The 21,521-nt window shown below is 40.3% G+C and overlaps 2 protein-coding genes across 3 annotated transcripts in view; both read right to left on the bottom strand.

The window, feature by feature from the left end:
* The window catches only part of eva1a (eva-1 homolog A (C. elegans)), a 9,845-nt gene extending 9,143 nt beyond the window's left edge, over nt 1–702 (bottom strand). The window contains exon 1 of the mRNA XM_020651900.3: nt 50–702. The gene's annotated coding sequence lies outside the window, so the exon portion shown is untranslated. The remainder of the gene's footprint in view (nt 1–49) is intronic.
* An 8,527-nt stretch (nt 703–9,229) lies between these two features.
* The window catches only part of itsn2b (intersectin 2b), a 33,817-nt gene continuing 21,525 nt past the window's right edge, over nt 9,230–21,521 (bottom strand). For both annotated transcript variants that reach the window (XM_065953105.1, XM_029278268.2), the window contains 19 exons: nt 19,982–20,037; nt 19,601–19,767; nt 19,428–19,458; nt 19,181–19,302; nt 17,886–17,982; nt 17,589–17,783; nt 14,847–14,968; nt 14,644–14,750; nt 14,328–14,511; nt 13,972–14,070; nt 13,732–13,815; nt 13,504–13,587; nt 13,306–13,368; nt 12,772–12,921; nt 12,261–12,379; nt 12,081–12,163; nt 11,916–11,999; nt 11,520–11,693; nt 9,230–11,329 (listed from right to left, as the gene is read on the bottom strand). In XM_065953105.1, coding sequence (XP_065809177.1) covers nt 11,181–11,329; nt 11,520–11,693; nt 11,916–11,999; nt 12,081–12,163; nt 12,261–12,379; nt 12,772–12,921; nt 13,306–13,368; nt 13,504–13,587; nt 13,732–13,815; nt 13,972–14,070; nt 14,328–14,511; nt 14,644–14,750; nt 14,847–14,968; nt 17,589–17,783; nt 17,886–17,982; nt 19,181–19,302; nt 19,428–19,458; nt 19,601–19,767; nt 19,982–20,037 — 2,170 coding nt within the window. In that variant the 3' untranslated portion in view covers nt 9,230–11,180. The remainder of the gene's footprint in view (nt 11,330–11,519; nt 11,694–11,915; nt 12,000–12,080; nt 12,164–12,260; nt 12,380–12,771; nt 12,922–13,305; nt 13,369–13,503; nt 13,588–13,731; nt 13,816–13,971; nt 14,071–14,327; nt 14,512–14,643; nt 14,751–14,846; nt 14,969–17,588; nt 17,784–17,885; nt 17,983–19,180; nt 19,303–19,427; nt 19,459–19,600; nt 19,768–19,981; nt 20,038–21,521) is intronic.

The following is a 21,521-nucleotide window of genomic DNA, read 5'->3' as shown; positions in this document are numbered from 1 at the left end:
CATGTGATATTTCATCACATGCACATGCAAACGCTCTGTTTACACTTACATTTTATTAATGCTGGGGTCCCATCTGGAGTGTGTTTACTCCTCTCCTCTCTCCTCCTGTCTTCCTCCTCTCCTCTCCTCTCCTCTCCTCTCCTCTCCTCTCCTCTCTGCTCTGGTCCTCTCCTCTCTCTGCTCTGTCCTCCTTTACTCCCTGCTCTTTACTCTCTCCTCCCCATTCCTACCACCTCCTCCCCTATTAACTCCTCTCTGCTCTTTGCCTTTCACTCAACAGTATAATTATATGTACAAATCTTCTTTCAGACGTCAGATTGGCCCACGTAAACAAGTCCCTTTCTCCTCTTTACTTTCTCAAGTAGACACAAAGAAAATGTTTCATTCATTTTCCTCTTCAGTCCGTCTTCTTTCTGTCATACAGGAGCAGTAGGAGGTTTGTTGCTCTGGCTGTTTCACAGAGTGGTGTTTTCCGTTGTATTCCATTTTAGTTTTTCCAGCTTATTTTCCACACACACAGAGACAGAGGTCAGGTCTTCCTCAGGGCAGAAATGTGACATGAAAGACTCTGACAGGTCGGCAAAACCCCTCTCTTCTCTCTTCTCCAAATGTCTGCATCCCCTTCTCTCTCTGGCTCTGTGATTCCCTCATCCCCCTCATGAAAACGCATTCAGCCACATACACGCACAGAGTTGGAATTGCCCCTGCCTTCCTGGTTTCTATCTCTTTCTTTCAACAGTGGGAGGAGAGAGTGAAGGGTGAAGGAGGCGAGAGGGAGGGACAGAACAAACTGAGAGCCTATATTCACATGAAACACATTGTACATGCTCAAACCACATGTGCCCATATGTAGATTTCACATATTTTAAATGATCAAATGTGATATTTTAAAAATCAAACAGTCAGATGCACACATGATTTTATTGCCTATCAGAGGAGATGGAATTTAATATTTAAAACTTTTAGTTGAAATTTTTTATTTTTTTTAAAATCCAGCTATTTCAAGCAACACGATTCAAAAGGACGTGGCAGGGATAACACCAACAATAAACAATAAAACAAAGCATTGAAACAGTCATGAGTAAAACAATGTGCAGAGGAGTTCATATATGTAAACACTGAATGCCAGTGAAGCAGCAGCATATAGATGGGTTATTGTTATTTCATTACGCTGTGTTTGGGAATTCACCCTCGTCAGGCATGTTTGCGCACAGACAGATGATTACATGCCTGTTGTTGGTGTATATCTTATAACTAAAAGTGTGTGTTCATGTCTCTGTGTGGCTGACTGATTTTGATGGAAATATGAGAGATGTTCAAGAGCTTAGTCAACAGCTTTCTAAAATTCACTCTATATTTTATAAAAAATGTATCAGCAAACCTGACAACTTGGCAAGTTATTTTTTGCGCTGATTATGCAACAGGAAAAGCTGAAAACCTCCTGTGCTTGGTCTTGTGCTGACAGACTTATCCAGGTTAAAAGCTCTCGACAGGTAAATGTAGAAAAAAAAAAAAAAACTCTGCAAAGGGTCTCTTAAAACTTTAATGACACTTTGCTCTAAGGTAGACTTTGTATGACTGCATTCAGCCCCTTTAGCTTTTAAACAAAACATCTACATTACATAACAGCTGTTTTACAAGAGCTCAATTAGCATTACACTACTTTTAGAATTGAGAGTATCAGCCTAAAGGTCGATAGGATAGGCACTAAATTTAAGGTAACGGTAATTTAAGCTAGCTATTAGTAATGTTACCTATGGGTCCTAAGGCTAACAGTCTACTTACTGGGGTATCAACAGGTTATGTTGTTTTACTTTGACTTATGGCCTTGAGTCTTTCTGGATAATCTGTATCCTATCCATTGTTTTTTCATTAACTAATCAATACAAAAGAAACTTTCCATACATCGAGACAGTCCTACAAAACGATGAAATCGTAGAGGACTACAGTCTATGAGAGGTGAGGGCCTGTTTGACTATTTGAGATTTGACGTTTTTATTATTAACCTATCAAGCAGCTATAAGAAATTCAAAGTCCAAACAACAGAATTTTGACACCTGTGGTGATAAAAAGGGAAAGTCTAGAGCTAACCGTGGGGTCAAGGCTAAGTGCTAACACTTCTAAGTGACTCTTTTTTTGTTACATTAGCCATTACACTCTACGGCGCCCCTTAAGTCCCAGAAAGTGAAAGACAATTATATTGTGCGCAAAAGATAATAACTTGTGTGCACAAAATAAAAATGTTCACTTTTTGGGAATTTAGGGGCCCGTAGTTCTCTGAATCATGCTCAGGGGGAAGCTTAAACAATGTTAGCATGTTGTCACTTGTTTGAAGTTTATAGGGAACAACTCAAATCATGCTTCATAATTGATCATTATCAGAAATAGATAGTGAAAATCTGAGGGACATGAAGCCATATTCAAGTAAAAACTACATATTTTATTACCCATAGACAACAGCTTACAGACGCCTTCGTGATTTAGCCTAAAAGCTAACATTACTGTTTGATATTTACACAGCATTCTCTAAAGGGTGTAAATTCCTTACTTACGGTTATATTAGCTGCCTGACCTAATGGGTTGATAACTATGAAGTTTTACCTCTGCATATGGCCTGATGTGCAACCATATTTTATCTCTTTATTGTCTTTCAGTTTCTGTTCAGGTTCTGAGGTTTGAGGATTTGTCAGACTCCCTTTGTTTTATGAACAATCGTTATAACAGGATTTGAAAATTCCAACCCGAGTTGACCATCAGACAAAAAGGGATGCAGTGTTAATGTGGTGAATGAACCACTCCCAGTTTACGACCTATGAAGTATGATTCTGTTCCTTTCCCCTTCATTTTTCACCTCCCACTCTTTGATATGGAATAATTTACTACCCAGCTACTTTGTGTTGGCACCTTCCTTTTTCTCATAGGCTATATATTCACGTACTTATCATTAGATTGACAACTAAACACAGTATTGAAGAGCCCTATTTATTGAATAAGAGAATGATTGTGATAATGAGAATGATTTGATCCATATCAGCACACAGCTCACGTTTCTCCACAGACAGTCTTATTTTGGAGAGCGTTTTCATGGTTAAGGTGTTTAGTGGATGCTCTGGTCACAAGACAAAGGTAAGTAACAGACTTATTTATTTTTGGCCTCTACACGAGGTATACAATATTATGGAATTAAAGAGATATTAGTAATACATAGTTTCATGAGACTGACAGTAACCAGACATCCTTAATTGTCAGCTTGTTTTTAGGTTGAGGTTAGGTCTGCTAAGCCAGGCTGTACATACTGCTGTAACCTTATCACTTCTGTACAGAGTTTATAGTTTCATATACGCATGTTATTTAAAAAAATATATATATAATTGATACATTTTTGATTGCACCATAGAGGTCTCTCGGTTTTGGACAATACTCAGGTCTAGGTGTTATCTGATTGGGTGTCAGGAAGATAAAAACTAAAACACCTCTTTTTAGATATTTCACTTTACATAACACATTCAGCTGAAGTGGCGACATATTGAAATGTCATCAAAGTGTAAAGGCTTGATTATCAGGGAACCATTTCTGCCATCAGATTATGTTTGAGATCTGTTCTCAGTCTTGTCGAGTGATCGGTTTGTGCGCCTCATGTACTGATTCTGTGGCTCTCGAAGCAGGCGGCCCGGGTTCAAATCCTTACTCTCTCTGTCCCTGGTTTCTGGCTCTGTCAACTGTCCTGTCTCTACAATAAAGGCATAAACAAACAAATCTTTAAAGCGATTGCTCAAAAATCTTTGAGAAGAAAGTATAGATGCAGGTGAAGGTGATTAAAACAAGCAAACTTCTTCCACTTCTCTTTGTGCGTGCATTCAAAATACATGCATTGCTTACCATCTATAATGCATCCATTTGTGCCCCTCCTGCTCAGGACGATGAAATATTAACACTGTTAACTGTATTTCTGGTGTTGTGTTGTAATTCGTCGGTGAAATAGCCAGGGACAGGAGTTGTGTTTTTCAGATGCCCGTCAGGAACATTGACCTGCATAATAGTACAGTTTACCTCCACTGGTATGTTATTTCATTGTTAATGACTTGGGGGGGTGAACCTGCAGTCTAAAATAAAACAGGGCCAACTATTTAATAATTACTGATGGATTTAAAGAAGCACTCAAGCTAGAAATATTCAAAACCCATCTTAAAATATGCCCAAATTCTTACATTCTTGTGTTGTCTTTGTTGAGGCTGTGATTTCCTATGTGACATGTTTTAATGTGTTTAGAAAAATGAAGGATGGTGTTGCAAATATTCTGTACTTTAATTGTTTTCACCACTTTGTATTTAAAGTTAAAAACCAACACTGCATGAGTCGTTCACTCACAAATGTGGATCTGGAAAAACACAAAACCTTAAAGCAACATTAAACTAACAGTGACTAAACAATGTATCAAATGTCAACGTGGAATCGATGTGACAAAGGTGATGCTCACAGTTATAGTCTCCAGAAAATGATCAACCAAACCTGCAGACTTCCTTTACAGAGTTTAAGAGTGAGATTAGCTCCTTGTTTACTGCTTCACGGTCACTGCTCTCAGTGTAGAAGGAGGCAGCTGTTTCCCACTAAAAAGCCCTAAAGTCATGTTGTACAGCACAGATAGTAGCACAGCAGACTGTCAGAGTTAGCAACAAGCTAGTGAACACAAAGAAGCATTTAGCAGCTAGAGAGCTGGATATATCCCAAAGGAGTTGGTGGAGAACAGAATAGGGCTTAAAGTGAATGAAAATTGGGCCTACTGTATCTTCACTGCTTAACAACAGGTCACAAATGTACAATTTCATTTTTATAAAAAGGCTCAGTGATTTCATAAAAGAGATGATTCAGCAAACTTGACTCAAACTACAGTCAATAGTACATCTGTAAGGGATTATTTCCAGCTGTGGATCAATACACATTTGACGCTCTAGTGAGTATTAATTGCAGCAGGATGACCTACTTTGGATTAGCCAAAAGAACTGTTCATTGTGATGAACAACATGTCAGCCAGTTCAACATTTGGAGTATCATTGCTTTTAATCATTTATATGAAGAGAACGGAGGACTGAACGCTCAAATGAACAAATTTTTTGGGGGGTTTTAGCTACACAGGACACATCAGTCACAAGTCCATTGCTGACTTTGGTCTATGCTTCATACTGAATAGCAGGTTTTGGCCGGATTAAATAGCTTTGTTGATTTTATAAAGTATAATGCATTGTGGAGGAGGTTCCTTGTTTGAATCCCGGTTGAACAGGGCTTCTCTGTGTAGAGTCTGAATGTTCTTTCCAGGTACTCCGGTGTCCTCCCACAGTCCAAAGACATGCTCGGATCAATTGACAAAGGTGTGAATGTGGCTGGTTGTATGTCTCTATACTATGGTAGGTTTCTTATGCTTTGTTATATTCTGATCTTTATGTTCGTTCACGTGTCAAAGCACTTTGTAAAATCCTTGTTTGTTTGTAAAAGTACAAGTTTACAAATAAAAGTTATTATTATTATTATTATTATTATTATTATTATTATTATTATTATTATGTCAGCCCTGTGATCGACTGGTGAATGGACCTGGGTGTACCTGTCTCTTGACCAATGACAGCTGGGATTGGCTCCAGCCCCTCCGCAACCCCGAACGGGAAAAGTGGTAACGATAATGGATGGGTAATGCTTTGTTATAGATTGAATTAAATGAGATCCTTAATCTGAAACATTCGAATGGATCAGTGACAAAGATAATATAATTTATCAATATATATCACTCACAGTGGAATTTCAGCTAAATATTGAGTACTAATACTTTTCATATACTTATATATTTTCTTCAACTTTCACAATGTTGTATTACAACGTTCACCAGCTTTAAGGTCCCTGTAATAAAAGACCTCTAGTGATGGAGCAATGTGTTACCCTGTGGGGAAGTTTTTTGTTTGTGTCTTCTTTGAGGGCACAGAGGATTAAAAACATGAAGCACATGTCACACTGAAGGTTTCATGCTGTTCAAAAATTGACCTTAAAGAAGAATATCAGCTTGTAATCATGTATGTAACCTCATATAGAGTAAAATAACCTTTACTCTTCAATTTCAAACGGGGAAGGTGGAAAGATTGGATTGCTTCAATCATAAAGACCTTTCATTCCCCTTTTTTGTCCGTCAGGTAAACGAACATATCAAATTACGGCGATTCTAAAAATGACTAAATGAAACAATTTATTCAAACACTTTATTTGTTTACACAGAAAATTAACAGTGCTGCTCCTAACTGGAGGATGTGAAAACTTCTCCCAGCGCTGCTCAAATTTTAATTTAGCGCTTCTGAAAGCTTTTTTATTATTTCATATTCTGAAAAACAATCTTCCTACTGCTAGATGAAGACACCCAGGAGCTTTATTTTTATTTGACAATAGGAAGAGACCTGGCTGACCTTTAATACACACTCCGTCTCTCATTTACTCTCTGTTGCTTCAGGCCACCTTCGCTCAACATAGGTTTTTGGCCACAAAACGGACCTCTCATTATTTTTTGTGTTTGCTTTGTGTGTGTGTGTGTGTGTGTGTGTGTGTGTGTGTGTGTGTGTGTGTGTGTGTGTGTGTGTGTGTGTGTGTGTGTGTGTGTGTGTGTGTGTGTGTGTGTGTGTGTGTGTGTGTGTGTGTGTGTTACATAAGACAGCTGTTCATGTGGTGATAATCAAATCATTCCCATGACTGAGTCAAGTGGAACTGAGGGCCTCTCAGACTCATCCTCCGTGCACATGGCACTGTCTCTCTGGATACTCTCCTTCTCTGTCCACACATGTGTTTATTCCTTTCAGTCTCAGCTTTTTCCTCCTCCTGGCTCCAAACTGCTCTCTTCTTCTGCTTAACTGCACTTTCATTTCAGACTTTATCCCACTCGCTCCCTCTCTGCTGACCTTGTCTGAACCATTGCCTTTTTTTTTGGTTATTTTGGCCACTCACTGTTCCTCCAATCATATCTAAAATTCAATGGGAAGAGGATTTATGAGTCATGATTCATTTTCATACGAGGGCTAAAAATATGATAACTAAGTATTTAAGGAGAAACTCAACATATAACTCATATCTTTCTGCATTAAAGTACAGAATACAAATATGTTTTGATTGGTAAAAAAAGATCAAAAAGATCCAGAAAATGTTTTAGTATGAAAAGCAACTTTATTTGACGGAAACACACCGGCCTAATAAAGTAAAAAAAGTTGATCTCTTCAAGCTTTTCACCCTGCTTCTAGATGTGACAAAGACACATATCTGACATTTATACGCTCCATAATGTATCCATTCCTGCACCTCCTGCTCAGTGTGATGAAATATTAACACTGAAATATTCCAAATGTTGCACTTTTTTTTTTCCAGTTAGTTGCTCACTGTGTTTGTTTCCTGTTCGCTGTGTGCAGAGGATTCATCAAACTTCATTTCTGAAAACAGCTGCCTGTATGTCTGAGAAACATTGCTGATAGGAGCAGTAAACAAAATAATAACTTCAACTTTGCTAGAAAACGACAACCTGGTTTGTCACATGCAAGCTACTTTCTCCAAAACTAACCGGTCAAAATTATATATATAAAAATATGAATCCTGGTAGCTTTAATAACAGTGAGGCCACAACACGGTTCACAAACAGATCTACACCTCAATGCTGCAGTGGGAGTGTTCTCAAATCAGTTCATTTTACAGTCTAAAGCTTTTAGTCTTTTAAACTTCATGTAACATTTTAAACAAATAGGAATGTGCTTCTGTAGGTCGATGCTCCACAAACCTTTGAGTTCATATTTCCTGAGTAACTTCACCACAGAGAAAAACACTGACACTGTCTGTACACATTCATACCCCACACACACACACACACACACACACACACACACACACACACACACACACACACACACACACACACACACACACACACACACACACACACACACACACACACACACACACACACACACACACACACACACACACACACACACACACACACACACACACACACACACACACACACACACACACACACACACACACACACACACACACACACACACACACACACACACACACACACACACACACACACACACACACACACACACACACACACACACACACACACACACACACACACACACACACACACACCTTTATTTAGCATGTTAAAGCCATCTGTTTTTTACATGTTTGAGTTTAGCGCTCATTTTCTGTTTAAATCTTGCAGTATTTTATAGAAGTCATATGCATCTTCTTAGCAATACACTCACAGTATGGTAAATGTGAGACTTGTTTCTTACATCAAGTCATTTAACCCTTTAAGTAACTCCTACATAACTGCATAACCTGATCTTAAGTGACATAACATGATTTTATTCTGTTTTATAGGATTGCTCAAGATTACAATTCGAGGCGATAAATTCAAATTAATTAAAACAAAAGTTTTCGGGGTTGAATGGTTCTTCTACATCTGGGGCACAAATTATTTTAATTGGGTGTAACAGAATGATTTAGTACTATTTATACCAACACATACCCACGGCATTAAATCCATTACTACAACAGCAGCACTGCGTTAGAGAGGGTTGAGTTCAGCTGACTTTGTTGGCTGTGTGCGTTGCTGTCAGCCTGTCGCACAGCCACTCTGTGTGGTTACATAACCACTGTTGCTCCTGTGCACCCCGAGCCAGTGGAGGGTGAAGAAGGACTTAATGAGCTCTATTGGTGCGCACTGACAACTCCACTCTGCACACACTGACTCTGTGTCTGGACACCAACAAGAAAACCAGTGGAAACAAAAAAACATGAATATTTACAGTATACTAGATCAACAAAGTAGACTTATTCAAAATTTCATTTTCATGAATGTCTTTGATAGAGGGTCGGTTTTTCTTTTAAACACATTTCACAAAAAGTTAACTCTGTTAAACTAAAATATGTTTTATGTTCTTATACATCATCTCAAATGTATCAGATTAGTCTAGCATGTAGTGAAACAAACCCCTTTGTCCTACCTATTGAATGAAAAGTCTTTCAAATGTTCTTCTCACTGGGGGAAACTTAAAAATGATCACATGATTTCTGTGAATCACGGCACAAAAAAAACTTCTTAAGCTGAATTTCAGGGCTACACCTCCTTCGAGTGCTTCTTCAAGAGGTTATGTGCTAAAAGTTTAAAGTGTTAAAGTCACCATTCAGACAACAAATGGACAACTTGTTGACTTTTAATGTCTTTAATTTGACTTAAGAAACCCTGATTCAGAGAGTGCCACATGGAGGTGAGTACAAACAGCAGGTTACAGACTCCAGGCTGATCAGACATCTGGGTTAAAGAGACCGCAGTCGTCTGCAGAAAATAAAAGTTAATTACAAGAAAAGACACACTTTAACACCCCTATAAATAAAAAGAAGCTAATCCAGTCTGTTTGCACACATTAAAACAAAGAGACATTTAAGTTAAAACAGGACTTTAAAGAGAATTGCGTTGATTGAAGAGCACAGAGAAGCAGGCCTTACATATGACTAATGACCTCATGTACATTACAGTAAAAGTCAACCGCAGAAAATCATTTTGGATGCTGAGTATTGCCTTTCAAAACAATATCAACATGTTTCTGTTACTTGACGTCGCACGAAGACAAACCCAGTGGATAACAACCGATCATCCAAGATGACACAGCAGGCAACGCCGCTCCAAACCTCTGGATAGTCCCACGCACGCATAACTTAAGAAATAAATACCTTTCTGCTCATTTACGCTCAGAGTGAGAGGAGAAGGTGGATTCAAAGATAGAGCTAAAACAAGACAGAAGAGACCAAAAACATATCACTCCACAACAGAAACAAAAGCCGGTCCACCCTGTCCGTGTAACATTTTATGGTGGATGAGTCGTAAAGGGAAACTTTCTGAGAACACAGAGATGGGCAATATTGCGGTTAGTGAAGTGAGGAGTGGACAGTGACACTTCAATATAAAGAAAAAAAAAAAGTTGGAAAATACTATTAGCTATTAAAATCTGTGTTCCTGCAAAGTATTGACGTCCTCTACATCATAAAGAAATAAGGAAGAGCTGAGTCAGCAGGAGAAAGAGTTTGAACGTTCATCAATGCAGCTTTTCAAACCTGTGTCACTTTGTCTCCTGGTAATTTGCCCTTAAACTACTTGGCCTTGGCTGGTTTTGTGCATGAAAGAAAAAAAAAAAGCACATCATTCTATCCTATCACCACCATCATCTCAAAGAACAGTTACAGTTTTAAAATATCTTGAAAGAATAAAGAGATGATTTCCTTTAAAAGCCAGAAGGTAACTCCAGAAGTTGATGCATCAAAAGCCCTCGGCTGAGCAATTTTCCTCGAACTAAATGTTAAGTGTGATACGCGTCCTCAAGACTCTGAGCAAAAACATACACGCACACAAAACATTGCAACCGTTACAAGACTAAACCCAGGACAGCCTGTCCTGAGATCTTCTACATCAAACTGACTGCAGAGCTCCTACCACAAAATTCTTGTCGGATTGTTGCTGTTTGTCGTGACTTGTTTACTCTTCAGTGAGAAGATGATGTGATGATGTGATCAGACAGCCATAACGCAAAGACCTCCTGAAAGCCATCAGTCACAAACCTCTAATGTATGAAAATCCCGTAAGAAAAACAAACAGCTTTTTATATGACCATGGTTGACTGGACTTGACAAACTGAGTCTCAGTCAAGAGAACTTAGACTTTAATATTTGTAGCTTCTTACTCATTGAATGATGATTAATTGCTTCTAAATCATCTTTGACGGTTACTCAGCTTCACACACACCCTACTTGACAGTGTACAGTACACACTCTGCATCCGCAATGCAACTCTATGTGAGGCCATGAACCAGAAACAAAGATGAATCTGACTACTATTGGTTGGTTTGGATGATGTCACTCAAGCCCTTATTCCTATTGGAAGAGTCTTCTGATGTCATAGGAGGTATTATTAGTGCTGGTTAATATTAACATAAGGCTTCATGTGAGTAAACGTTCAAGGGGTTTATATAAGTCTGTGTTAGGCGTGTGAGGGGGGAACCATCTGAGTTTGTTAAGGTGACAAAAGAAGCAGCTTCTCCTATTTGGTTTCTCTGCAGGAGGAAAGTATCTTATTAAGACTCCACGATCCTTTCATTCTATTTGTTGCCGAAGAGCTGCAGGTCGAGGCGAACCCACACTTCCCCCGTAGGAACCTCATGCAGCAGAAGACGACGTGTTACAGGTCCCTTGTTCTCCAACTCTTTCTTTATGGTTGCCACGGGAACCTCTGTCCGACCCAGAAACACTGAAATGAGAGGCAACAAAGAGAGGAACTTTTTATTTGGGTTTTAAAGAAACTAAGAATAAGAATGAGACATTATTAGCAGCACACTGACACCACTTCACTTTAAAAAGCTTTAAAGAGGAATACTTGGGAGTAAAGAAAGGAGGAGAAAAGAAAAAGAGAGAAGGTAAATGAGCATGTAGGTACTGACCATCAGGGGAAAACTGGTCTCGTTCAAAGATGGTGATGCAGAGGACGTCCTGGTAGAGGTCTTTGATGTGAAACTGACAGTTGAAGTTCCACTTGGGGTTCAGAGTGTCGTTGAGGGTCCTAGATGTGAAGATCTGAGCTCCCATGGTCACCTCACAGTAAGGGTTACTTTTACCTGCAGGGAGACACAGAGACAGGTGAGCAGGGACAGAGGAGGGGGAAGGGGGAGATTAAGCGCAATCAGAGATAGAAAAATAGTTAAATGATCTCTCCATTAGGTCAATACAGCGGTGCCTGTAGCACACAGCGTTGTGTAAAAGCTGGATTTTACCACAATGTTTAAGTTCACAGTGTGTTTTTCAAATCCTGCAGCATGATTGTGTTGATCCCCGCTCACCGTTAGATTTCCCCGCCTTGAGCTCAGTGGCCTCCAGGATGGTGACGAGGAGTCTGCCAATTCCACTCGTCTTCACAGACCGAGCTGCAATCACACACAGAGGGATTACATTCAGATCGTGACACAGGCTGTCATCAGTCTGAACGTGTGAGCGGAAACACAAACCTTGATAGGCTTTTTCCCTTTTCTTCTTTTCCGTCTCAATAAATTCTTCAGACGCTGCCTTGATCTTCTGAACCCACGCCGTCCTGAAAACACACCAACACAGAAACACAGTAATGGTAATGCCTGTGTCTATACAGTATACAGTATACAGTGTATGTGTGTGTGAATGTGTCACGCTACCGTTCGTTGATGTTGTCAGTCCTGAGTATGTAGACTCTATCGATGTGTGAGATATGGAAGCCCGGCTCGTCACTAGAGGGATCTGGAAGCTTTACCAGGACTTCATTTAGCAGCACCGGCTGCAGGGAAGAATAGAACAGCATCAGACACACAGCTGAAAATCACTACAAACTCTAAACAAAAGAAATGTGCCAGCTTGGCAACACATTTCTGCAACTCAGTCATTTTGTCTTCCACTTCTGTTATGACTTCCCTGACTACAATTAAAAAAAAATAATGTTCAAGGCGCTGGTTAGCCTAGCGGTTTTGTATGCAGACACTATTCCTTATCACAGCGGCTTTTGGTTCAAATCCAACCACCAAACAAACGTTCAACGATGTCCAGCAAGAGTAGAGTGTCAGATTTTTTTCTTCCCAAAAAAGAAGAAAAAATAATAATAATTTTCATCAAGAAAGCTTTCTACCATGATACCTTGATCAAGCTGCCTCAGGAGAAGACTTTAAAACTTACGGGCTTGTACATCTTGAGCTGTGCGTTGTTCTTATGGCTGAACAGTTTGTCAGGCCCAGACGAGGTGAACTGCTTAGCCGCATGAGTCAGAAGCAGGAAGTCGTTGAAGAGGAAAGCCCACAGTTCCTTGTTGCTCTTTGCTTTGAACATCTGAAAACAGACAAGTGATTTAAAACAATTCTAAAACATTATTCACTTCTGTAAAACTGTTCCCCTCCATTCTGCTCACGTTTTACTTTACATCTACAGTTTAGCAGCAGAAGATTTTAGATTATGTAACATCATGTGACATGTAGTGTGTCTGTCTGAAATCCTCCTGGGGTGAACCAGCTCACTGATCTCCACGGTCGAGGTTTCGCTCGGTGGTTTGTCTCCATGTCTCACCTCCCTGTGCTCCTCACTCTGTCTGGTTCTTAGAGCTCAGTATTTACATTTAAAATATTTATTCAGTAAAATTAAAAATGTGGATTTCTCCTGAATATGAAGACCCAGCAGATTGGTTCAGTGACTCTGACATGCTGCACTTTTACTCACTTTTCCACTGTGGAGCAGCTTCCTGGGGCCCAGACAGTTGGTAAGGGAGTTAAAGATCATGTTCTGTTTAACACAGGTATGTCAGAAGGTTAATTCTTTAGCACTGGGTCAGGTGGAAAATTCTTACCAACTTAGTAAAAAAAAAAAGTAATCAAACCAACACCCACTGAATGAATGTGGCACAAGTTAATGAATTACCTCTGCAGCCCCGTCACACTGTACGTGGCTCTGAATCCATTCCAGTCTGTCAGAGTTCTCCTTTTCTCTCACGCCCTCATTGACCTGATCAACACAAAGATTCAGTGCAAAGACATCTTTCACATCAAATGATCAACAAGATCTCTTCCACCCCAAAAACATTAAGAAAAGAACCGTCTTACAATGTAACTGAACAGATGAACGAGGTGATATGTGAAAGAAACAAACCTGTTGACAAAGTTCTTCTGCTCTGTCCAGAGCCTCTTTCAGAGGACCTCTGTCAGCATGGCCCTCTGCCGTGCACTCCAGGATCTAAACCCACACAGACACACAAATACACACAAACAACACACACAAGTTAATTAGACAAAGAAGGGGACGTTCATTTGTTCCACGGTTACACACATCATGAGGTCATTATTTTTAATGAGGAGTTCAAACAGACGCAGTTTGAACATGGTGACCTACGTTTTTGATGTGCAGTGGGTAGCGTGTGATCCTCTGCATGGGCTTCAGCAGGAAGCTGGAAAGCGGCATACCTTTACACCTGTAGTCTGTGGCAATTTTCTGATGGGAATAAAAGACAAATAAACACAAGAAAACGTATTCCATTGCCATGTATGTAACTGCAAGGTATCTTGTTTCTAAAACACTACACGATAATGATTTAATGGTTCATTTAAACACAACAAAACATCCTTATTGTATGTCTATCTCCTCCTCCTGTACTTCAAAGCATCTCAGCTTTCTTCAGTCACACTGTTTTACCACCTACACCTAAACTCTGGACCCTTTCCTTCCTTACACTCTTCTCTCCCTCATACCTTGAGAAAGTTTTTGAAGTCCGGCTCATTGTCGATGCGGGTCTGCAGCAGCATGGATCCGTTGATCTGGCAGGAGCAGAAGCGGATGTAGGGCTGCATGTGGGACAGCTCTGCAGCCAGGATGTCACCCACCATCTGCACCGGCATGTTCTCCCCTCCCATCTTCTTACGCACACGTAGAGCTCTGCACATGCATACAAGTACACACATGAACATAAGCAGCTCTGGACAGAATCCAAATAGATACCAAATTTAAAAAGCTGTCAGACCATCAGTCCCCACTCGATCTCATTCACTCTGCTAATGAGATATTTACTTAAGAAGTTTGGTGTTGCAGGTCAGCAGGTCTTTCCAGTTGACAAAGATCATAGTCATCTCTTCATCCTTCATCCGGCCCGACTCCGACATGGGCTTATGAAAAACCTGCAAAACCAACACAGAAAGATTGCGTTAGGGACGTAAAAAGAATATGATGGATGTATTTTCTATGTGAGTGACACAGTGATGCATGTTCATTACATCCAGCACTATCTGCAAGTCTTCCACATATCTCTCCTCTGTCTGTAACAACTCATGGATGTATCCCTGCCTCTTCTTCTCCTGTGGGCTCAGAGAGTCCAGGCTGTTCAGGTCTGCACACCCTGCACCAGAGGAAACAAAAACTAAGTTGTAGTGAACAGTTAAAAGGGGCATCTACTGCCTCCTGCTGGACGATCAGACAGAAACAAGTACACATGACTGAAACTTTCAGGAAGGAGGTCAGAGACATCAGAGGGAGGGAAACAATTAGAAATGGAAAGGTAAAAAGCACACACACACATGCAAACTTACCTGATACAGGTCCGCCATTTACCCAATGTGTGTGTCCAACACAAGTGGACTCCTGCTCCCTCACTGACCCTGCTCTATCCTCGGTCTCATCATCCGTCTCGCCCCACAGTTTCAGAAAGTGGAAACTGCTCTGTAAATTCATCACTATATTCTGTTGTATCTGTTTTTAGTCGGTCTTCTGTTGCTCGACGTTGTCTCGTATGCTCTCCTCTGTCCTGTTTGTCTTCTCACTCTAAGCCGTTATCTCCTCGTAAAGGTATGAGACTCAAACTTCTCCTCCTGAACCAAATCTGTTTGTACCAAAACAGGAAGGAGGATTCTTGGCTTTTTTTTCCCCCCTCTCTACCCGATCTTTTGACGCATGTTCAGTGAGTAGAAAAAACATGTTTTTTTTTAGATTTTAATGACTTCTGCCACTGTACAATAATACATCCCCTGAAATAAGGGGCATTTGAAACTGTTTTACTAAAACTTGTTAAAAAGCTTGTTCAAATCTTATCCGTCCATCTTTATCACATGCATCGTGTTTACTGTACAAACACACACACATACATGTACACAATAACCCTGTAGAGGTGAAGACTCTTATTTTATTTAACAACCATAAAACAATTTGTTTCTTGCAAATCAATCTTTATTTTTTACTTCAGAATCAGAAAATAGATGACACATCTTCAAAAATAGTTACACCTTCTTCTACCAGATTCTCTCTCTATATACTGTATATCATTGAACCAGTAGTGCTATGAGCCTGTGTTGTCATGAACTCTTGATGCAGGTTTCTGTCAGCGTGGCCGACACAAACTTAAAACATCTTCTCACAACTCTGAAGAGGGTTTGTGGTGAACTAGGCAGGAACCCTCATTGAATAAAGCTTTTCTATTTCCTCACTATGTTGGTTTAAGTGATGTGATGGTGGAGCACTAAAGACATCTGAACTGTATAGTAGTAGTATATTTCACTTGATGTCTATTATTCATCTGAATGGGTACAGATATCACAGTATCTCATGTGAAGCTTGCATAGTGTTTTAACATGTTCACCTGAAGAAAACGTCTCCTCCATCCAGTCACTCACGATTACTTTGACTTGTATAAGCTCATGACTTTTAGCAAACATGCCTCCCAAAAAAAATGTATAAAATCAGAGCAGCAGAAAAAAGCATTCAGTTAAATAGAAGGTGCAGCAGCAGTTTGCAGTTTTGCCTCAGGAGACCAAAGCTAACGTCTGTCCATGGCTTAAAAACTGTGTGCCATATGGTCACATCATCACACGTCAAAACTACTTCAGTTAGTGATGACAGCTGACCCAATTATGGCTTTTAAATGTAGAGGGCAGACTGGACATTTCTGCTTGTACCATTTGGATCCAAATTAAGTCAAAAAGGTTTATAGAAGGCACACTGCAAAATGGTTATAGAGCTCACAAAGTGAAAGCCAAAGGAAGCATCCAAATATCTGTTCAGTAGAGAAAAACAACCATTTGTAATCTCAGCATCTTCTCCACTGATATTTTTAATGTATTTGTAACTTTCCTCCCTGAACATGTTTCTTTGTTCATGTTTAAATTCCACCTTGTGCCTTGTTTCAAGCATCTATTTTAAGACAAGTGCTAGCAGGAACTGAAACCATCCATCTAAAAAGCAAACCAACAGGGGTGAAGGCAAGTGTGATATTCAGTGTTTGTAGTTTTACAGATGGACTATCCCAACTACAGACACATCTATGACAGAGTAGTGGGCTCTTTGTGAGCTGGACCCCTTAAAACTGGAGAGTAAGAATGGTGAAACATGTCAGAAGAAGGTAAAAGAAAAAGATGAAGAAAAGGTGAAGTTAAAAGATGATGGTGTGGTGTAAACAGAAGTGGATAAGGTGGGTGAGCCACAGAGAGACCCACTCTTACTCTGTAAGATGTATTTTAGGATTAAGTAGATGGTTCAGCGTCATCCGTTCATGATGATAACAAAACAAAACATACAATTGTATAAGGCACAGAGGCTTTCACACACAGACTCGATGGTCCTCTCACACAAAGACAGTTAGATTAGTTCAGTGGGAAAGGTTAGTAGACTGGGAGGCCAAAGACTTCGCCCCTTCAGAGCAGTGAATAAAACTGGGTCTCTCTGAAGTCAGGAGGAGGAGAAGAAGAACAGGAGGAGGAGGAGGAGGAGTTTCTACCGCCCTAGAGGGAGAAAGAGATAGAAGCAAGGGAGGGAAGGAGAAATAGAGATTGGGGGGGTGGGAGGACAAGGAGGAAGGTGAGATAGTCAGTGTACAGGTCCAGAGATGAGTGGATGAAAGAAAAAGCGTGAATGGAGATCAGGGTTGCAGTTTTTAGTTGCTGTAGCTTGAAGCAACACAGAAAAGGATCTACGTATTTAAAACATGCACATTGTCTTTGAATGACTTTTACACTAAAGGATTTGCTTACACTGTTGGCTGGGGTCACAGTCCGCTGTAGTCATCTTCACATAGTTGATGGGGAAGAGACCGGTGGTCCCGTTGATCTCTCCTTTCCACCAATCAGGGTTGTTCTTATCTAAGACGTTGATCAGCTGACCTTTTGAAAAGCTCATCTCGTCTCCGTTGGCCGCCGCGTAGTCGTATATGGCTATCACCTGACAGACTGAGATAAAGGGGGACAGAGCGTTTGTTATCTTTACGTACTCTTTTTTTTCCCTCAAATTGTACCTTACTTTTTACTCTTCACCAGTATGTGTGTTTGAACCTGTTTGGGGTGCTGGTGTGGATTTGCCACTGTTGGATCCCAGTATTTTGACATGAGAAGCAGGGAACCAGCCCTTCTGACGCTTTTTCCCACGGGCCTACAAACAGAGAGACACATTCACAAACATTCAAACTAAGTGTGAATCAGACAGCAATGATGCAGACTTACAATAAACACCAAACCCATAAACAAACAGATGGTGAGAGGTGAGGTGAGAAACTCGCTCTGTCAGACCATGAGCCAACTAAATTGATAGTTAATGGAGAGTATTACTTCAGGCTCAAGGAAATCCTTTTTAACGAAAACATTAAAGGTCACAAATTATGCAAAATGCCCTTTATTTGTATTTAAAGCTACAGAAACAGCCTGTTCTGAGTAGGGCTGAAATAGAGATGTTTATAGGCATGATCAAATGGAATTGACTGGATTTTGAGCAAGAAACTTCACAGACATGTTTTGGGGAACTCTGAGACTTATTTAAACTTGTTGAAAAGGAGTCTATAGCCGTTTTCACATATGCACTCCGTAAAATATCTAGATAATTTCGGGAGGAGTGCTCCGGAGATTCTCCTGACCTTACTGTTCACATATGCTCCTCACAGCGGGAGACTATATCCCTGTCAGAGGGGAGGGGGGCAGGGGGTCTCCTGAGGTAAGACGTGACGTAAAGAAACAATGCGGAAGAAGTGGACGAAGCAACAGAGTCCACTACACGACGCTATAAAGAGAATATTTGCCTTTATATCAATGCTATGTGTAATCCAATGGAATGACGACATTCACAAAAGAGAGAACAACATACTGAAGAACAGAAAACGTAATGCAGCCGTTGAATTATGTGCACTGAGATCTTGGTGGACGCGTGCAGACAGTCTAAGCACCGTGCAGCTGTCACAGTACACAAACATCACTCCCCCTCCTATTAGCTCGAGGTGAATTCTCAGGAGTATATTCTGCTGCGTTCTCACATCAGCCCACTCGGACTTGCGGCAGAAAAAAACTAGGAGTCTGGCCGGAGAAATTCTGGGTGAAGTTTGAGCGAAAGCTGTGGCTGTTTGCGTTCACATATACAGCTCCTCTGGGAAATATCCTTTTTCAGGAGATTTCTGCCAGTGTGAAAGCCCTATATGTGACATTTAAAATAATTAGCAATAAATCCATTATCAAAATAATTGTTGCAGTCCTACAGAGCTGCTAACAGGAAACCCAGAGTGGAAATGAATCACAGACCCTGTCGTATTACCTTCTGTACAGTATTCCTCACAGTTCTACAATAAACAAATATAAACACTGACCTGCAGTTCTCCAAGCCACCAGCCAGAGACGTTCTTGCTGAGGATGAGGATGAGCTGACCATTTTCCAGATTCAGCTGCTCGGGGGTTGTAGAGGAGTGGGCCCGCATTACCTGGGCGATCTCTGTGAGAGCGTTCAAAAGACACACATGAAAATGAAAACTGCAGCAGTATGTAAAACCTGGAGTTGTTTTGTAATGTGACAACCAGAATCAGAGAGATTAAAATAACACAGGAATCTGAGCTCACCTGGCTTCTTCTTTCCAGATGTGCTCGATGTCTAAAAAACACAATATGATCATTTTAACCCTTTAGAAGTACCACATGAAAAATAAAAAGAACCATCACAACACCAATTTAAATAGTGTAATGCAGTAATGGGATGGTAAAAGTGTATGTCTGTTTGTGTTAAGGGGTCTTACATCCGTCTCTTTAGGTTTGACGTAGTTGCTGGGGAAGAGGCCCACTCGGTTGCCTATCGAGCCGTTCCACCACTCTCCTTCTCTTTTGCCCACCAGGATCAAATCTCCCTCTCCAAATGTGAGATCGCCAGGCTCTGGAGACTCGTAGGTATACAACGCCACGTATTCTGGAAAAGAAAAGTTTATATAAATGCAAATGAACAGCCATAGCTACAGCTAATATTTATATACACCTATACAGACTTCACGAACAATCCATTACATGAAACATAATTCAAATCCCTTCCCTGCAAATGCAATTAATGTTGCGTTATTCACCTAAAAGCAAATTATCATGAAACATTCTAAAACCAGGTACACAATGAGGAAACTGTACTGCACCTTCGAGCTGCAGGCTGTCTGCAGAGTCCAAAGCTTCAGGAGGTGAGCTCTTCGTGCTGCAAACACAGAAAGAAAACTTTACAATACTTATTTATGTACTTAGAGTCGGCCGTCTCTCAACCAGAAGGTCAGGGGTTCAATCCCTGCAGCCTTATGTCCATGGTCACTTTACATAACAACCTCTGCCATCAGTGTATGAATAGTTGTGAGAATGGATATGTGTGAAATGTGCTGTAAAAGTGCTCAGAAAACTAGAAAAGCGTTAAAAAAAGCTCAAGCCCGTTTACCATTTGCTATCTTTTTAATCGGGTTCAAAGTGTCAAGCATCTATTGAGATCAACAAAGTTGTACTCAAAGATTTATCCCAATCCTCGTGATGCAGGATCTCCTAATGAAGATGGGGATCATTAGTCTGCTGTATGGTGTTGGTTGAACAGCGGTCTAAGAGGTCGAGTTTCTTAGAATACCTGGGCTCATACTATTCAAAAGCACAGCAACATTTTAACTTTCTCCTTATAATAAAAAAAAGCAGAGGCTTTACTTAATCTGCAGTCTCATTACTGTTGGTCATCAGCAAAATCATCAGGTAAAGGAACCTGCACTTGATTGGCTGGTTTAACAAGGAATTCACCTTCGGGTTCAGTTTCTTCTTCACAGTAACACAGTGATACAACACCAGCTTGAATCATTGAGCATATAAAGCTTCAGTGTGTTTCAGTGTGTGACACTCAACAACACAGTGGACTGCTAATGCCAGAGGAGTGATGGAATCATTTCTGCAGCCAAAATACCTCACATACTGGAAAAGTGACCACACCTTTAGATGCAGGCAGTCTCGCTGACACACACGTCGTCATGTGACTAAGCATATTTTCTAGATCAAAAGGATCCTAATGAGCTCAACACATGTTGATGGTAAAGTGGACAAGTGAGTCTGTCAGGCTGCTCAGTTAATATGTGCATGATGTCACGGAAAATAGAATAGAACACGACCAGTAATACTGAGGTTGTGGTGTGTGTGTTTGATTTAATGTGCAAGGACAACAGGCTCTACCTCTGAGTTTTTTAAAGTCTGACATTGTGAGCCCCCTTCACCGACAGAATCAGGAGACTTGTGCCATAAGAGATAAAATGTTGCAGTAGAGTTTGTCAGTCAGCTGTGGGCTACAACTTAAAGCCTTTTTTTCTGCCTCTGAAATGTCATTTAAAGTTACATTACAAGTTTCTGTTTTGCAATTTCCCAATAGGCATACAAACAAAACTAACGCTGGATTGTTTGGATACTTATTATGTGATGATTGATTGGCTTAAACTAACAATGATATCTTCTGAAAGTGTGAGTCATTCTAAAGTCAAGATTCCTTCAATATTGTCTGACGATGACAGGTCCGACCTGTATGAGGTTTTTTTGCTACCTTTATTTGACTAGTATTTCTAGCTAGCCCGTACCTTTGGCCATCACAAGTTAATAACGAGCACTCTCAACTCAATAATAATAATCACAATAGTAATAATAAATTGGTTTTATATAGCGCTTTTC

The sequence above is a fragment of the Labrus bergylta genome, chromosome 3 (genome assembly GCF_963930695.1).
Source record: "Labrus bergylta chromosome 3, fLabBer1.1, whole genome shotgun sequence".
NCBI classification, from domain to species: Eukaryota; Metazoa; Chordata; class Actinopteri; order Labriformes; family Labridae; genus Labrus; species Labrus bergylta.
Note: the sequence above shows the minus strand (reverse complement) of the source record. Positions and strands in the feature narration are given on the sequence as shown.